The sequence below is a fragment of the Buceros rhinoceros genome, unplaced genomic scaffold (assembly GCF_000710305.1).
Source record: "Buceros rhinoceros silvestris isolate BGI_N320 unplaced genomic scaffold, ASM71030v1 scaffold9307, whole genome shotgun sequence".
In the NCBI taxonomy this organism is placed as follows: domain Eukaryota; kingdom Metazoa; phylum Chordata; class Aves; order Bucerotiformes; family Bucerotidae; genus Buceros; species Buceros rhinoceros.
Genome location: NW_010420387.1, coordinates 556 through 18,956, shown reverse-complemented (window position 1 = coordinate 18,956; position 18,401 = coordinate 556). Strand labels below are relative to the sequence as shown.

Sequence of the window (18,401 nt, the reverse complement as noted above, 5' to 3'; positions counted from 1 at the left end):
GTAGGGAAAACCCAACAGTTATTACAATGAAGTGAAAAGAACAGGAGCGGGACAGAGAATTATCAAGAAATAATATTCAGAAGTTCTTAGACAGAAGCATAAATCCTTTGCTGTGGAAAGCAGAATGTATAATTTGTCCGTGTTCCTGCCGTTGTGATGAAGAGGACTCTTCGTTTATTCTCTATACAACTTGCCACCAGCCTAATTGAAAAAAAAAACACAACAACAACAGAATAAACAAATAAAATTAAAAAAAAGAGCAAAAGAAACAAATACAACCATCTGGGAAACAACAGACCATGTCTACCAATGTCCCAAGGGCTGTGACTCCTGAGGGCGTTACAGAAATGACCACGTCTTATCCACTTGCTTTCTCCACTCTTTGTACCAAGGAAGTGTCTTAACCAATACAAATCATTTACTTACAAACTGAACTAATTTCTTTACACTGAACTTTGTGTGCTAGATTATCAATCTGGTGGCTTTCTATAATGGAGTCACTGCGCCAATAGACAAGGGAAAAGCTACAAACGTTGTCTGCCTGGACTTCGGTGAGGCATTTGATACGGTCCCCCACAACATTCTTGCTGTTAAATTGGAGACATCTGGGTTTAATGGATGAACTGTTTCATGGGTAAGGAATTAGCTGGGTGACCATGCCCAAAGAGGTACAGTCAATGGTTCAATGTCCAAGTGGAAACCAGTAATGAGTGGTACTCCTCAAGGATCCATACTGGGACTGATACCGTTTAATACCTTCACCAATGTGTCATTCATAGTGGGATTGGGTGCACCCTCATCGAATTTGCTGATGACATCTAGCTGAGTGGTGCAGTTGATACACTTGAAGGAAGGCATGCCAACCAGAGGGACCTAGGCAGGCTTGAGGATGGGCCCATAACAAGGTCAAGTGCGAGGTCCTGCACCCGAGCTGGGACAATCACCAGGATCAGTAAAGACTGGTGGATGAATGGCTTGGGATCAGCCCTGTGGAGAAGTACTGGGGGATACTGGGGGATGAAAAATTGTATGTCAACCAGCCATGTGGACTTGCGGCCCAGACAGCCAATTGTATACTGGGTTGCATCAAGAGAAGCATGGCCATCAGGTCGAGGGACATGGTTCTGCCTCTTTACTGTGCTCTCATGTGACCCCACCTGGAGTACTGTGTTCAGCTTTGAGACCCCCCACCACAAGAAGATCATGGACCTGTTAGAGCAGGTCCAGAGGAGGGGCACAAAAATGACCAGAGAGCTGGAACGCCTCTTCTGTGAAGAAAGGCTGAGAGAGTTGGGGCTGTTCAGTCTGGAGAGCAGAAGCCCCTGGGAAGACCTCCTTGTGACCTTTCAGTATGCAAGGAAGCTTGTAAAAAAAGAGATTTTTAGCAAGGCCTGTAGTGACAGGACAAGGGCCGATGGTTTTAAACTCAAACTGGGTAGCTTTAGATTGGATATAAGGAAGGCATTTGTTATAATGAGGCAAGAAAGATGTTTCTGCTCATGGCAAGAGATGCATCAGATGTCTTTAAAGGTCCCTTTTGACACAAATCATTCTGTGATTCTGCGATTGTGAACCAGTAAAGTACAAACCTACTCCCTCTAGTATCCTTAAAAAACAACACAAAACCATAACTGAGGTTGTGTTCATACTCACCCCCACCTCTACCAGGTCATTTTTCAAATACATCTCCCAGTCCTGATTTTAAAAGGGCAAGTGCTGAGGCTTCTCTCACTGGGAATATCTTTCAGCCATATGAGAAACTTACTGATAAAAAGTATTTCCTGGTAGTTAGTTAAATTTCTCTCATTACTTCACACTTATCCCATTGTTCTTGTAAATCTTCGTTCAGATTTACCCAGATTTACACATATCTCCTCAACCACCCTGCTTACTATTTTCACTGCAGGTGTGAGTCCCTTTTCAATGCTTACAGAAAAGTATGAGAGATCCGATATTTTCCTTCAATTTCTGGAGAAGTTGTCCATAATTGTTATCTTTTTTCATGTTTTTAAAGAGAATTTTGAGAAGGAATTTCTCTGCTAGATAGCACTGCATTTATCTGAGTTCTGGAAAAGCAATAATAGAAAAGGAATGATGCTCAAAGCCTGGCAGAACACACGGAGACCAACCCCACAGCTGAGAACAGGTTTAGTCTGTATCTGCTGATCCTTGTACTAGTGAATAAGCTCAGCCTTGAAGTGACATGCTAGCCTACCTTGGCTGTCCACACCAGACTGCTCACCAAAACTGCGTAGAGCAAGGCTTTGCCACAGAGAATGAAGTAAGTGAGCTTCAGAGAATTTCCATACCGCAAGTAGGATTCTGCAAATCAAACATAATTTGTGCACTGAATTATCATCATCACAAGAGACTAGACCTAATGTAGCTTCAATCAAATAAGAATCCTTGAAATCTTTAGCTAAGCGATGCAAAGGAACTAGAGCCAAATGACTGGCCCCGATGACATGAGATAGCAGGGCTTTGGGAAGAACACTGTGATTCAAAGAACCAAAAGACAACCAAAAGGCAACTCTAGGAAAGACATGGATTGGCTTTATGCTAAGGACGTGTGTCCTGATTGGGAACGGTTCACTGTTGTGTTGCCACATCTTCTGAAAACTAGGCTGTTTTTGTGAATCCCCTCTTAGGAACTCAAATTAAGCTGAATCACAAGACGTGAGTTTTTTTCACTCGTTATTAACAGTGGCCTTGTGAGTGCTGCTGATTTATCAGGGAAGTTTTACACAGCGCAGAATAACATGGTATCTAGAACTTTCATTCTTGTAGATTTTTCACTCTTAAGGAATTGCAGTAGTATTGAGACACCGGACTGATCTTGGTTCAGCCTTAAGATTCCTGAAGCATTAAAGAAGTTGGTGGAAAACAACTGTAAATATATATACAAGTGTAAATACATATAAAGAGAGGAAAGAATTAATTTTTGAGAAATATTCAGAATTCCAGACTCTGAATCTTGATGTCATAATCACTTGGCTACGTATCAATCTGTTCTTTCATGGCTGAGCAAGCAGCTTCCCCACAGAAGGCAGTGTTAGGGACTGAGGGAGATGATGAAAAGACCAAATTACAAACTGTAGGAAGATTCCACGATTTCTTCCGTTGTTTTGAAAGGGAGTCGTAAAGAAGAGCTAAAAAGCCAAAACACAGCTACATGCAGCATGCACACACAACCCTCTCAAAGTCTTTTTTTCTTTCTTTTCTTTTTTTTTTAAATTTAACATACGAATCACTCAGATGCAGAAGCACAAGTTATTCTTGTAGTAGAAATAGCACACACCTCTTACTCAGCGTCAGTAAAGCTGGAATTAAGATACATACAGATATTTGCCTGTGAGAAGACACACATACCTTCTGTGAGTGCACAACCTGAAAAACAAAAATTAACTGAAAGTCACATTTCTCTTTAATGCAAACAGAACACAGATTTTAGAGGTTGCAGTTTGCAATACACAGCCTAATTAATTTTACTAACTATGTATTTTAGTATATTAAACATTTTACTATACTACAGAGATTTCTCAGTGAAAATCTGAAGGAATTTTTGAAAAACTATAGATGTATAATGATAACGTAGATACAGAGGCCCATGAATATGAAGTGACATATGTGAATACCCACAACCTTACATATATATTTGAGCCGTAGAGACACCCTGTATAGAAGTTGGGTAGAGATGTGTTTTAAATCATGACCCACACCCTTTTGATCTGTGATTTGTGGTTTGTACAGCATGGCGATACACATTTTTTACTCACCGGCATCACCGTAGATTAATTTATGTATTGATTCCGATGTTCCATTCTCAAAAAACTCGGCAACACACTCAAAACGATTCGAAGGGTTGAGCCATTCCTCAGCTGAGATCCTCAGTCGGCTGGTCAATGAGTAGGTAGAATTTCCATTCTGCGTGGAAAACTCATCTGTCCCCACCCCTTCTGTCCTTGCAGCACCATTCATCTTCCAGACCAGTTTCAAGTGGTCAGGATAGAAACCAGAGGCCAGGCATACCAGTGTGGCCTTGCTCTTCTGTTGGATCTCTTGCTTTGACGGGGAAAAGATGGCCACAGATGGGGGTATGATTTCATCATTCTTCCCTGAAACAGAAAGCAGTACGGCCCGGAGAACCCATTATGTCTTCAGCGAAAAACCGCTTAAAATTGTGCTGTATTTGTGCTGTGTGACTCCTGATATATGCGGCCTTTTAACAACTGTCTGTTAGATGATTGATAACACAGAATCACAGAATCATTTGGTTGGAAGAGACCTTTAAGATCACCTAGTCCAACCAAGTCCATTGAGTCTAATGTCTATTAGATAGGTGAACACCAGGAAACTGGAAGCATTTGTCTTCACTTATTACACAGAAATATAAAAGATCTGGCTTCAGAAATGCATGAGTATGAATTTCTAGTATTGTCTCTGTCAGAAGAACAGGGAAGCTGAAAAGGAGCTGAAAAAGGAGCTGAAAAGGAGCACTGATATAGTGCTAACAGATAAAAGTCTGTGTTAGACAGGCACGAGCATCTTCAAGTGACTGTGGAATATTCAATATTCCTGGAAATGTAGCAAGACATGTTCAGAATTATACTGCAATGTGATTCCCTACTTGGATCCGCCCATCTAAGAGGTGACTTGAAAGGAAGGAGCTGACCTTTCTGACTGTCTGAAGTGAAGAACACTTTAGGTAGGTAACCTGAATCTGCCTGGGACAAGTTTTGCTTTAGTTCTTAGCTTGCCATCCTTTTTTTAAGACTATGAAATATCTGTTTATGTTACTTATTTTTTAGTTATTTCCTACGTATCCTAGGTATGAGAAGACCTCATCCTAGACTACACATCTTCCCGAAATGATGCAAGATTCCATACATTCACAAACCAAAAGCTGTCCCTGGTTCTAAAGTGTTTAACACCTATATGTAAGACTAAAGACAGACGTCTGCAGTCAAAAGGATGTGCAAGGCAACAGTAAGATCTTACTCAGAAGCTAGACAGGGACTGGAAAAGCCACCTTTTTTTTTTTTTTTCCACATACTTTATTTAGAGTGCCTTTTTTACTCATGTAGCATGATAAACACACCAGGTCTGCAGAGCGCACATGGAAACAGAAATGCAGAGAGAACTATAGACCCAAAGAGAAAACTTCTTTTTTTCCTGATGTGGAGGCACTATAAATTGCAGATGTTCTTCCCTCCTTTCTAGAGTGGATATAATTAGCAGGATTAATAGAAACTTGCACGTTGCGTAGATCTCGATGCTTAAGCCTGCGTGTTTGCTTTCAGCTGTTAGCTGTAATCATGATTATCAGTGCTTACTCTACAAAGATCCCCGGAGTCCTTCTGTGGAAATGTATGAACATACACAGACTTCAGAAGAGGTGACTAGATAGTAATGAAGAAAACTCCCTAGGAGGCTTGGCACTGCTCTGCTTTCCTTCCAGTAGATATGAAGATAGGCCAATCACTTTTACTGCTCCTTTCTTGTACTTGGCTTTACGGATTTTTTTTCCTATCCTAACAATATTTCTGACATAAGTTAATTGGCTCATGGCCTAAAAGGCTGATGAGTGAAGACGTGGAAACAGATATGGAGGACACAAAAGAAAAGTGAGAGAGATTTAACAAACTAAGACAGAGAAAGGCGGGTGAAAAAGGGAGACAGAAAGAATGATAAAACAACTGGAAAGACAAAGCCAGAGAGTGAGCGTGTTTTAAATGGAATACGGAGAGTGGTACAAGCAAGAGCAGAGACAATCAGAAAAAAGTAGTATCAACAGCCCGTCCTGTTCTGATCTTCCACGGCATTCATGAGAGACACTGGCTCGATGCTTAATCATTTCCATGCACAAACTCATGCATTCCCTGTCACACATTCTTCACCCACCTAAAAGTACCTCAGTTCTTCCATTCCCATCGTGGCAAGGTCAGTTTGTCATTTCTTGCTATCTTTCACTCTCTTCACTGCCATTTTAAAATCATCTGTGATTATGCTACGTATCATTAATGCAAAGGAAATTTTCAAGTGTCCTCCACATCGAGCACTTAGGTTAATCACAGCTACTTACCTATAACTCTGAGCACAGTGCCAGCTCCAAAAGTAAGCGGTGCAGTTAAAAAGCACGACTGTACATGATCAGACTATAATTGGCAGCGTCGTTATACTCTTCCTGCCAGTCACTTAGCTCCTTAAAACGGTGCTGTTTAAAGGAGCAGCCACCAGTGTGTATTTCTACAGTTTGCTATCAGATGTGGCAGTAGCAGATAGAAAAGGTTATTTTGCCCTGTGATTCCACAATGCTTTGATATATGTGACATTAAATCCTTTCCTGAAAGAGGAGAAGACAGAGAAAGCAAATGGAGAAAAAGAGTAAAGGGGGAAAGCGCGCTGAGAATACAGTCCTTTTTGAGAATTAGAGGTCTTGAAAAGGACTGTTAGAGGAAGTCAGTGTCCCAAAGCAACTTTAGGCAGCCTGCCCACCATCTACAGCGAGGGGAGCGAAGTACCAGCAAGACTGCTCTTTCCCCTTCTGATTCAGCAGACACAAGAATCCCGAGTCTACCTCTGAAATGTTGCTTTTGATGGTTATACAGATGAACTGCAAAAACTTACAGACTGAAGAATAATCTTTCGTTCCCACCTTCTATAATGTTTTCTTGGAGTATGGGAGGAAACAGAATTATTTCTTCCTTCCTCCCTTCATGAAGTTGCCAGTAAAGGAAGACAAAGGCAACAGACACAAGGATCTAAAAATCTGTGCCTGCAAATCCTACACTTCCATATTAGCACATCTCATTTTAACAAGCAAGCAATAAACATTAATCCAGTCCTCACGGCTGCATGGAAAATTACATGATGATAAAAATTAATGATCAGCTATTCAGCTATTATTCAGCTGTTAATTAAGAGAACCCCTAAACCAGTATCACACACATCACAGAGATCTGACTTTTGCCTTACCTATGATGGTGAGCTTTGTCCCACTGCCAAAGGACAGCCTTTGATTATTCACACTGCTCTGCAGCTACAGGAAAACCTCTGCTCTACTCTCAGTCCTCTGAGCCAAATCTCTGGACTAACCCTCCCCTCCTGCAGTATCAGCAAAAGAAGAAACACAAAGTACATTTCCTAAGAGGACATTTATCTAGGTGTACTATTAGAAAATAAATCCCATATGCAGACAGAGTAATTTTCTTTGCTTATTTTCAACTAAACAGCCTCATTTCCTTAATTTCTTTCAACATCATCAATATTCTTCTCCTGTAAAATAAGTATCTTTTTTTTTTTAACTTACAAAACAACTTGTGATATGTAACACAGGACCCCGGTCCACTCTCTCCATTGTAGCAGTCCCTAAACATCCCTCCCTTTCTCCTTTCCTGGAAGGAAGTCTCTGCTTTTATTCTCTCTGTTCTCTCAGCTGTGATTATTAAAGTTAGCTGCATAACTTACTATGGTCAATGAGGGATCAGTGTATTGATTTGCATCAGCTCAAGCACCTCAGGTTCACATGGATTTCAAAAACTCTGCTTATCACTCAATTTTTCCTATAGCAGTTTGATTTTATCACTTGTGATCATCGTACTCTGCAGTGGAACGGCATGGTACAAAAGCCTTCTCCTGACTCCGGGAGCAATACAACGAGAAGAGTTTACCATGATTTACCAGAGAGAACATTCCCCAAGAGCTACTTTTATTTTAAAGGAACCACATATTCTGGTTTTGTGGTTTTTTCCATGGCCTTTCAGCATCTATTCTGAAATAGTAAGACCATTGTCCTAAATGATCTTTTTTTATCACCATCCTGACAAGCTTGTTTTGTGGAAAGAAACTTGCCGTTCTGCAGAGAGTTGTTTTCTATAACAACAAGGAATTAAACAGCTGCAGAGAGCTATTGGCATTCCTTATGATGAAGTTCAGTATTTATTTCTGGCTTCTGTTTTGTCAACTAAAAATGCTAGTGAGCTTATTTGTCTTTCCTGGTTATCTGACATAACAGATGCTTCAGTTTACACTGAAAAGATCCGGAGAGTCTTGATTTTGTTTTCTAGACCTGTCCAGAGTACGAATGTAACTCAGTTCTTTCCAGATAGCATTTCATCGACTTGTTCTTCATGACGCAGAGCCCCAGGAGAAACTGTTATTATGAAGAATATTTATATTTTGGGGGTGCAGTGATCTTTGCAGCTGTCAATTTAGTTAAGACAATATACTTACGATATGCACATATTTTTTAAGCTATTCCTCATCCTACTTCTTTCTACGGACAACTTTTTATTCACCGAAAACGCATTCTCTGAGTTCTCCAAAGTGGAATGTGTGTCCCTATGCAAAGTACTAAACTTAGACTATTCCCCAAAGGCGACTGAGTAATTAGCACATCGGGAAAACGTAGTTTCGCAATGAAAGAGAGAATAAGGATGAAGTTAAGTTCTCTAAAGAGAAGATCTGGAATTTTAAGTAAGTGATTTAAAAAAGAAAACAAATAATTCTTACCCATTACTGTGAGTTTTGTGCCATCGCCGAATTCCAGCTTATCTATGTTCACAGTGACAAAGTGTTGTATCATAAGCTAAGAAAAGGGATGCACTGAAGTTGACTTTAGTAAGCAGAAGCTTAAGCGATGTTTGCTCTACCTGGAATCCCAGCGATCTCTCCATCTCTGAATGGCTTTGGTAGAAAACAAGCTTGAAATCTCATTGTATAATCTATGTCATTTTAAAAAGCATTTCCCAGATTTTTTTGATAGCTATTTTTATTGTCTGCATTTCACCTCAGTTTGATGCTCTCTAATCTCCATTGTCACCTCATCGATATCACCCGCTGTTCTCATTTTGCAGATGTAGAAACCATGCAGACAGACCTGAAGTGGCAGAGGCTGTCATTGTATAAAAATGCAATTCCTCTATAACTAGAGCTCCCCTACTGTCAGTCTTGTACTCTGAGCATCGTGAAGCCTTCTTTTCTGGAACTTGTGGAAGTAATAATCAAATAATACTTGTTTTCTGGTTGTCACGGTCACATGCCTTTTCAAACAGGTCATTCGCCTCTGAGGCACTGAGCTAAACCAAATCCCTCTGTTTTCCCGTCAATGGCAGGCTGGCCATCTTCAATTGTCTTTCCGGATCTCATTCAATTTTCGGATAGGTTAAAAATAATCCACACAGGAAAAGTCCAGAAGAATCAGTTGGCTGGTCTCAGACAAACCTTGATATCCGTTGGGAAGAACTGCAGTGAGACAGTGGGGAGGAGAATTAGAGAAAACCTTCGTGCTCGCAGGCATGAGAAGGTCAGTGGACTCTAGAGGCTTATTTAAGAGAGAAAACCCCATCACATTTTATATCGTGCCTCTGAGACACACCTGCTATGTGTCAGAATTCTTTTTCTAACACTTTTATCACATGAATAAAGAACCATTTTGTGGTCTACTGCCAACATTATCACATCAGAAAAAAATACTAATTCTCTGCTTCACATGCTCTGATAAGTTTTAGGTACATCTGCAGTCAATCATCTGGTTTGCTGAAAATTATTTCAATGTCTCAGAATCTTCTGGCTTGTTTTCCAGAGAGGGCAGGCTCGGGTCTCAGGTGATGAAAGTAAGTCCTAGGTTACTAGGTCTGTCAAGAAAAACCAAGACAGAGCATGCCCACTGGGCTGCAAAATTCTCTGTAGCTGTCTTAACACACTCTCCCACAAGGCTTATGCGTGCGTGGGTTTTTGTAAAGGCCTCCTAGGGAATGTATCATCGTGATACCCCTGTCCCCACAACGGTACAACCTCGTACAAAAACAATCCCACCCATGGCTCCGCCCTCCCATTTTCGTCACCCAGTCACCACAAAAGGTTGCCATGGGAACCACAGGCCACATCCTCTCTCTGTCATTGCAGTTTCTGTGTGATAGTCCAGTTACCTCTTAGTGTGTCCTTTGCCCCTGAACTTATAATTCTGACCTTTTTCTCCTATAGACAAAAAACTAGGGGTTTTTTGGTTTTTTTTCTTATATTAGCTGTTTTTAAACGCAGTTGTTTTTCACCTGGTAACTTCATGGCAGTGTGCATGCGGCTTTCCTTCCCACTCTTTTTGACCTCCACCCCAGGATGATAAACAGACCTCAAGCCCTCAGTAACTGGTTTCCACTGAGAGCGATTTGCTTCATATGGACTGGTGTTTCTGTTTGTAGCCTGGCCGGAAGGTGAATGTCCTCTTTGGTCTGTGCTGTACTTGCCACAGTTGCTCTGAGAGGGACAAAAGTAGGATGCTGAGCTCTGAAGTTTGTATTCCTCTGACTGCCCTCTTACAGGAAGCAGAAGTACAAGCTTCTCCCAGGTGTCTGTGACCCTGATTGTGAAAAGGCTTCGCCTAGGAGTAAGAGTATGTCTTCATTTTGGAGACTGTCTGAAGAGAGCAGGGACTAGCCGTGACACATAACAGGACAGATACTTCTATATCCCTCTCCTACACATAACTAAATGGAGACACAAACCTGTTGTTTTTTCCCACATAAGTTTGTCCAGGCATGATGTAACTCCCAAGAGGAAAAGATCTTTGCCAGTGAGACGGTGTGTACCAGCACACGCTGAGACAATACAAAGACAGGCATGTGAATAAACCGTACGCAACCCACCCTGGCTTAGTCTTCTCACAGAAAAGGTCACTACATAGTCAGCAACATGACCAACTAGCTGTAGTAAACATGTTGTTCCTATTGCTCTTTAATGGTTCCACTTTAGTCTGTCCTGATGTAAAACAAAACCAAAACCCAACAGTCTTAAACTACAGGACACAATCCTTTGAAACAAGGTAATTCTGTTAGGAAAATCACCAATTATTGTCTCTTGTTTTCAGGTATCACGGAAGAACCCACAATTTCTGATACAACCTGTTCAGCTGGGAACAGCTGTTAGTGTCCCAGGGAAGAGAATGAAGAATATAGACTAAGCTGAAGTGTTTATGACCAAGACATAGAACTACAGAAGGCAAGTTCACAGGTGATCTCTGGTGCTCTTCTCTTCTACAACAGCAAAACTGCGTGTTTAAGTCATTAATTATAGGAATGGCTGCAGATATTTGTCTTTATTTAGATTGAATTCTTTTAAAAAATACATTTACTGTTTCGTCTGCCTCTGCCTAAATAATAACACTAATAGAGGGATGTTATTTGCCTGCCTTTGTATTATTACGTGTCTGATCTCAGCACTGTTTATTCAGGGTCTAAAAACATTTTTCTAAAATTCATTAAAGATTATTCTGTTTCCTTCTCCAGTCTACAGCTCCGTTAGTGTCCTTACCATCACTAACAGACTCTTCCATATGGTGCCTTTCATTTAAAAACAAGCAAGTCACCTATGTATTAATTTTGAAGGAATGTTTCTGTATGGTGGTAACATCTCCGCAGCGTGTTAGTACGGCAATTTCCAAGACATGCCAGCAGAGACCAGTCTTGTCCCACTTTGTTCATCTGTAACCTGTCAAAAGGAAAGGCCTTGTAGGCCATGAATTCAAATGAATGACAGGAAGAAAAGACAGGAAAGACAGTTACTTGATTTTTATTTCCATTTCTGTCATAAAAGACTTCATGGGTCAAGCTGTGTAAAAAATTCAGACAACCTTGGGGGTAGAAAATAAGATGAAAAAGAACTCGTGGATCAAAATAAAGGCAGTTTGATAACGGAACAGCAAAGGCTGCTTGCAGAAGCAAAAGAAACCAGAAAGATTTATTCTCTACTTTCCATCCACAGGTGATGTTCAGCCACTTCCTGGGAATTAGGGCCTCCGTACATGTAGCAGCTGCTCTGGAAGACAAACACCTTAATAACGAATGTCCTCACTCCTCACCTTAGCTTTTTATTGCTGAGCACATCTCACGGTATGGAATATCCCTTTGGTCAGATTGACTCAGCTCTTCTGGCTACATCCCATCCCAACTTCTTGGCTACCCGCAGTCTACTGGCCTTTGGAACAGGGGTGTGTGTGGGGTGTGGGTTTGGAGAGACAGCCTTGATGCTGTGCAAGCACTGCTTAGCAGTAGCCAAGGCATTGGTGTGGTATCAACACCTTTCCAGCTACAAATACAAAGCACAGCAGTACGATGGCTGCTGTGGGGCAAGTTAACTCCATCCAAGCCAGACCCAATACACACCCCTATGCAGACAGTGATGCTATACCATCCTATGTATGCATAGTTCCTTTATTTCCTTCCCTTTGATTCTCTTCTCTTCCGGCTTCTTGTTAGATGCCATTGATTTGCGCCCAAGTTGTTCCACTAAAGAACAGTATTTTTTCCCCAAATGTTCATCTTCTGCTCCCAACACAATGCTTGTATCAGATGATTAACACAAAGTTAACTGTCTTGTTATTTCTGTTCTGAGTCAGTTCTTCTCTCACAGAAAGCCTGAGAAAGAGCAGCTGTGGTGGGAAACCTCTTTGGTTTAACATCTTCATTAATGATCTGGATGACGGGGCAGAGTGCACTCTCAGCAACTTTGCAGACTACACCAAACTGGAAGAAGTGGCTGGTACACTGCAGGACCATGACGCCATCCAGAGGGACCTGGCTCAACAGGCTGGAGAAACGGGCCAACTATAACCTCATGAAGTTCAATAAGGGGACGTGCGAAGTCCTGCACCTGGGGAGGTATAATCCCATGAACTATGGTAAATACGCTGGGGCCAACGCAGCTGGAAAGCAGCTTGGCAGAAGAAGACCTGGGGTTCCTGGTGGTTAACCACGAGTCGGCAATGTGCCCTTGCTGTGAAGAAGGTGAATGGCGTCCTGAGTTACATTAGACAAAATATTGCCAGGAGGTTGCGGGAGGTGATTCTTCCCTTTTGTTCAGCACTGTTAAGGCCACAACTGGAGTACTGTGTCCCGTTCTGGGCTCTTCACTACAAAAGAGACATGGACATACTGGAGAGCATTCAACAAGGGACCACAAAGATGATTAAGGGACTAGAGGGTCTCACACAGAAGGAGAGGCTGAAAGAGCTGAGACGGTTTAGCCTAGAGAACAAAGGTTCAGGAGGGTTCTGATTAATGTGTATAAGTACCTGAAGGAAAAATGTAAAAATGATGGAGACAGACTCTGTAATGGTGGACTGTGACAGGACCAAAGGCAATGGGCATGAACTGAAATGCAAGAGGTTCCTTCTGAACACGAGGAAACAAGGGTATTCAAAAGCTGTCTAAGCACAGTCCTAGACAGGGCTCTTGTTGACCTTGCTTGAGCAGGGAGGTCGGACAAGATGACCTTCAGAGGCTCCTTCCAACCTTAACCATTCTGTGATTCTGTGATTCTATGATTCTGCAAAACCCTCCCACTAGCTGCAGGATGACAGCATCACATGGTACAGCATCATTATCTACACAGAGATGAGACTTTACACATCCTCTTCCTCTGTCATCTTATCTCTGGAGTACTCGGTATAACCTCTAGACTGCGAATAGGCTGTCACTGATAAACTGCTGTTCATTATAAATACAGAGACATTTACACAGAGATGCCTGAGATGTCACTGCTGACCATCTAAAACAAGTACCTTTGACTATGTTTTCTGGAGCTACAGCTCCCCTGCTATTTTCTACAGAGGAAATGGAAGAGAATATAAGGAGAGGGAGTGCACCAAGGAGCAGAGTAGCTGTTTCATGAGAAAGTTCTTAGAATAGCTGCCTTTTTTACAGTGCCACTTCAAGCTGGCAAAAGGAGTAATTACTGCGTAGGACAAAATTGTACCTCAGAGGTGGAATAGGAAACTGTGACTGCAGAACTTCAAGATAGCAATGACCACTAGAGATCTCTGTTGTTTTCTGCTATCACCTGGAAATTGTGCAGCTGTGACCACTTAATCGCCAGCTCATTAATCTGCTGAACGTTGAAGGCTACTGATAAGTCTGTTTTCACAGGACCTTAAAATTTCTTTTGCCACTCTGAACTAAAAATGCTCAAGAGTGGAGAAGCAGAAAGGGATCCTTCCTCTGTTATGTTCCCAGAGATGATAAAGCTGTTTTTCAGTGGCTTTATGCAAGAGGTCTAAGCTAGGACTGTAACATTACGATTTTCAGGATCTGGTAATTTCTTAAAAGAGAAAAAAAAAATCACCCAAGTCACTGCCAAAGTTACCACCGTGGTGCTTACATTCCTTTAGAATTCCAGCATAAACTACTTTTCCTAAAACATTCTCAGGGCATTTGAATCACCAGTAATATTCCAGACAGCAACAGAGTGATTGTGTTTGGTACCTGTGTAAAGATTGTCTCTATACAAGAAGCTGAAGAGAATAAGGAACTCAGTGTGTCTCTGCTATGTGAGAGACAATGATTTCCCAGTGCTTCCCTGCTCTGTGTCTGTAGCCTGCCATGGACCTGAGAGTGTTCTGAGGAGCAAATGAGTGCTCCCTGGGAGCAAGAAATGATGTGTTACTCTCACTGCTGAGCAGCTCCTGGAGTCAGGAGAATATTGGCAACCAGGGTGTGCAAGGAGAGGTGTGTGAGGCTGAGTCTGTCAGAAATGTCTCTGGAGGACTGGAGTAAGCCTGGAGATGCAACTCCAGTAAGACTGGAGTAAGGCTGGGAGGCAGCTAGAGCCCCAACTGTGTCCACCAGGGTAAGACTACAACGAAGATGAGTTTCTGTGATGCATCTGGATTTCCCTAGCCAAGAAGAGTTTAGCCTCTTTTAGAGCAGAGCCTGGAAGCAAAGTAAGGTTTATGCAGCATGGTCAATCAGGAGGTTAGGCCCCTCACCTGAAATCAAGAGATCTATCACGGCAGTACAAAACTCTCCTAGCAGTTTCGGTGGAATGGTGTGTGAGGATCTTTCACAGGATGTGCTCCCAGCTGATTTCCCCTTCCTTGCTGTCACAAGCTATTCTCATCACCTACCACTACTCTTTTGGCATATCCAGCTTTGCCAGGTCACTGAGGAGCACAGTACATTTGCTACCTGTGATAGTTATGTGCTTCATATGCTGTTATTTCCGTATGAACATATGAGACAAACAATTGGTTTGTGCTCAGTGGTATGCAGACTGTCAAATCATGGCCTAAAACCAGAAGCCCCAAATACACAAATGTATAGCCATACTTTCTTAAAGATGTATTTTGCTCTTTTATGTGCTATTTCCCTTTCTTTGAAGAAAAGTTAGGTCCTAGGTTACACAATAAAACCAGGAGTATAGACAAGCAACGGCAGGTGGGCGAGCCCTAATGATACCCTGCTCTCAGTTTTCCTAGGCTCGTCACAGAAGAGCAATTAGTTCATCAAAAGCTCATCTCTGCAAGCAATGAAGACAGAGGCACAACGGGAGGCAATTTCTGCCTTCAGCTGTCCCTCACAAGGGGAGCACCGGGTGACGGCAGCTTTTTGTGGTTTCCTTTCTCTTCCCATGAGGTTTTGCTGTGAAGACATGCCTTGGTCCAGCTCAGAACTGCAGGCGTTTCTGTGGCAAGGAAGAGAGGTATCCTACAATTAAGCAGTGTGTGGAGCAGGTGGATAAAAGTGGTGCAGGGCACCACTTTACAGCACTTTACAGGCTCTTGCTTGTAAAGCTGCCAAGGGGCTGTCATTTCCACAACGGAAAGTGTGCCTGGCCCCCCGGGTCTGTTTCATCCCACCTGTGCTGGTGCCATCCTCCTATGTCCGTAACCAATGGCTGGGGTCTCCTTCAGCATCGATCACTTCTGTCCTTGGGTAGATCATCACCATGTGGGAGAGCCTTGAAGTATTCTTCTGCTTTGTACTCTTTCTTGGTGCTGTGGTGGGCTCTCTGGGGAACTAGGGGCCCAGAGCATGGCTGTGCTTCTGTAGCACCAGCCTTAAGTATCTGCTGCCTTTCACTAACCACGTCAGCAGGGCCCTAATTCTTAATGGTGATCTGTGGGTTTATATTTCTGAGGGCTTTTTGTCTTTGAAGCTAGATCCTGCTGTACTGCTTTGTCTGTCCCTCTTCCCTCCATAAAGTCCTGGCTCTGATCCCCCACTTGTTCCTTGTCTTTCTTCTGCTTTCTCTGCACTTCTTCAATCTGTCTCACATTTTTCAGAGACTCCATCTCTCACTCAGGCAAGGCAGAGATTTTATCTTAATGCTCAACTCCTTTGCTGTACTGTGCGATCACTCACAGCACAGAAGTACATGGCTGAATCCTTGAATGTCACGTTCTTGATTGTCATCGCAATCAAGAAATCATTGTCTCTTTTTATCTTAAACTTGTCCTCACTGTAACCTTCCTCATAAGAGTTCTGCATCCATGAAGTAGTACTGACTATTAACTTGGGACCGTTTCTTGGAGGCTGCTGGTACCAGAACACACAGTCACGTGTCCGACCCTGTTGCTGGTAGCAGGAGATATTCACAGCCTCTCCAGCTCTCTTAAGAGTTTCTTTTGGCCACTGTATGATGGTCTTTCCAACCCCAGCACCTGCAGGAGTGAGGAAGAAAAAGGGGGAATAAGTACAGATGATGGCCAGAAAAGGTCCTTTACCTCACACCAGCCCTGCACGGTCTGGATGAGAGCTGTGCCGCAGACGGATCTGTTATCTCCCACCTGGTAACAGGACAAGCAAAAGAGTCAGCATGGCTCATCAGCTGTCCCAGAACAGTGTGTTACTTCTCGTTGTGAGTTGAGAGAGAAGAGGCTAGAGCAACTGTTGCCCCTCCCCTTGTTCTGATTTTTTCCAAAAAAGCTTGGGCGGAGAAGAGAGAAGATACAGTCTACCGTGATAACCTGTCAAAACTCTTGATACCCTTGATACCCTTTAGCTCCTGACAAAAGTGTGGGATTGCTTGCAGACCAGTAAGTTACTGGCTGAATGTTGTACTGTCATTCCATCATCGTGCTTGTCTGGGTATTGGATCTGTCAGCCGTGAACCTGGGAATACTGGCCTCACAAATGATTTTTTGATTCATTTACACCTGTGGATATAACTCGAGCCATCTTTCCAGAAGGGTTTATTCCAGTAAATGTAGACATACATTGTTTCATTCTGGAGAGAGTCATTCTTAATACCTCAAAGATGATACCTCACAACTCAGAACTTATGTTAGACACAAACAAAGATGAGAGGCCAAGATAGCGGATGCACAAGATTCATGTTTGATCACAACTTTATTTCTTCAGTTTTCCAGTCGGGAATGCATATCCCCTGCAGTTTGATCTTCCTGAGACCTCTAATTCACTTCCTAACTACAAAAAGAAAGGCATCTTTGCCAGCCTTTTATTCTGAAAGCAAATCCTGTGGTTAGACGTTAGCCTCATGAATGGCCTTTTTCTAATTCGCCAAATACATCCTCATTAGACTTGTCTTAACCTACACCACTGTCTATTCTTTGCTGAATAGATAGGATTCAAAAAACCTGTATTATTGCAGTTGTTTTGTTTCTCACTAGTACTTTGAATAAAAGATACGTATTTAGTTTCAATGATCTTCTCCAGTAATCCTGATAGCGTATCTTCCAAACAATAAGCAATATTATGGAGGTTTTCTTTTTTTCTTCGTGTTTTGTTGATGGGCACCCTCCCGTATTTGCCTGAAGCCCTCGAGAGGTTCGCATCTTCCCTTGACCTTCATGTATTTGTACATGTCATGCTCTGTCTGTGAGCCTGGTAGTGCTGTACTTTCTCTGCGCCTAAGGCTGAGTTCCCAGGGTCATACCAGGATTCAGAGCAGCTCGAATTTCAAACATTTTGGTAGTGAATGTTCCCTGTTTGAATTTTTAACCTAGCTTTTTTACGAAGTTAACAGAAATTACCTGAGCAGCTACAGCTTCTTCCCAGACAGGAAAGAAAATATGTTCTATATCATGTATGCAAGTTTTGTATCATCTCCAGTGTCATGAACACTTAGCATAGGAGAAGTAGGATTTTGACCATGGCTACTGCTCTGTCCTGGCCAGTTCTTGCCACTTTAGGTTTCACAGGAGAAATTCCTTACCAATGCTCCAGTGAGGTTGGGCCCCGTATGTATTACAGTTCCAGTGACTTGTCAAGAAATTGTAGACAATACAGAACTTATTTTTAATTACCTTCTATATCTTTTACATTTTTCTTTGAATTTTTGATCTGCTTTCAAAGTCAATGCAGCGTTTAGCAAAAAACCGGTTACCTTCATATTATATTGTGGGTTTTGCACAAATTATCCTTAGATGTGTATTTTTAGCATTTACTCCCCACAACTTGTTCTTTTATATCTTTCATGAAGTCTTGTCTTAGTTTTTCTTGTTTTCCATCTGAATTTATTGACATTTTGCCCTTTCACTATATTGCTAGGATGGGTCACCTTGAAACGCTTCCACGGGCCGAGTTGAGACAGTTCCATGGGACACTGCTTCTTTGATGATTGTCTTAAAAGGAAAAAAAAACCCAACTCCGTTGAACATCTTAAAATGA

General features: G+C 42.1%; 2 gene segments (V, D, J or C); both read right to left on the bottom strand.

The window, feature by feature from the left end:
• The window catches only part of LOC104496210, a 17,318-nt gene extending 4,767 nt beyond the window's left edge, over nt 1-12,551 (bottom strand). Inside the window, 4 exon segments of the C gene segment in view lie at nt 3,370-3,387; nt 3,777-4,115; nt 8,512-8,553; nt 12,404-12,551. Of these exon segments, the coding sequence occupies nt 3,370-3,387; nt 3,777-4,115; nt 8,512-8,553; nt 12,404-12,551 (547 nt within the window).
• A 3,549-nt stretch (nt 12,552-16,100) lies between these two features.
• LOC104496209 lies at nt 16,101-16,589 on the bottom strand. The segment is given in 2 exon segments: nt 16,101-16,432; nt 16,559-16,589. Coding segments are annotated over 2 exon segments (363 nt in total).
• Between the last annotated feature and the right edge of the window lie 1,812 nt (nt 16,590-18,401).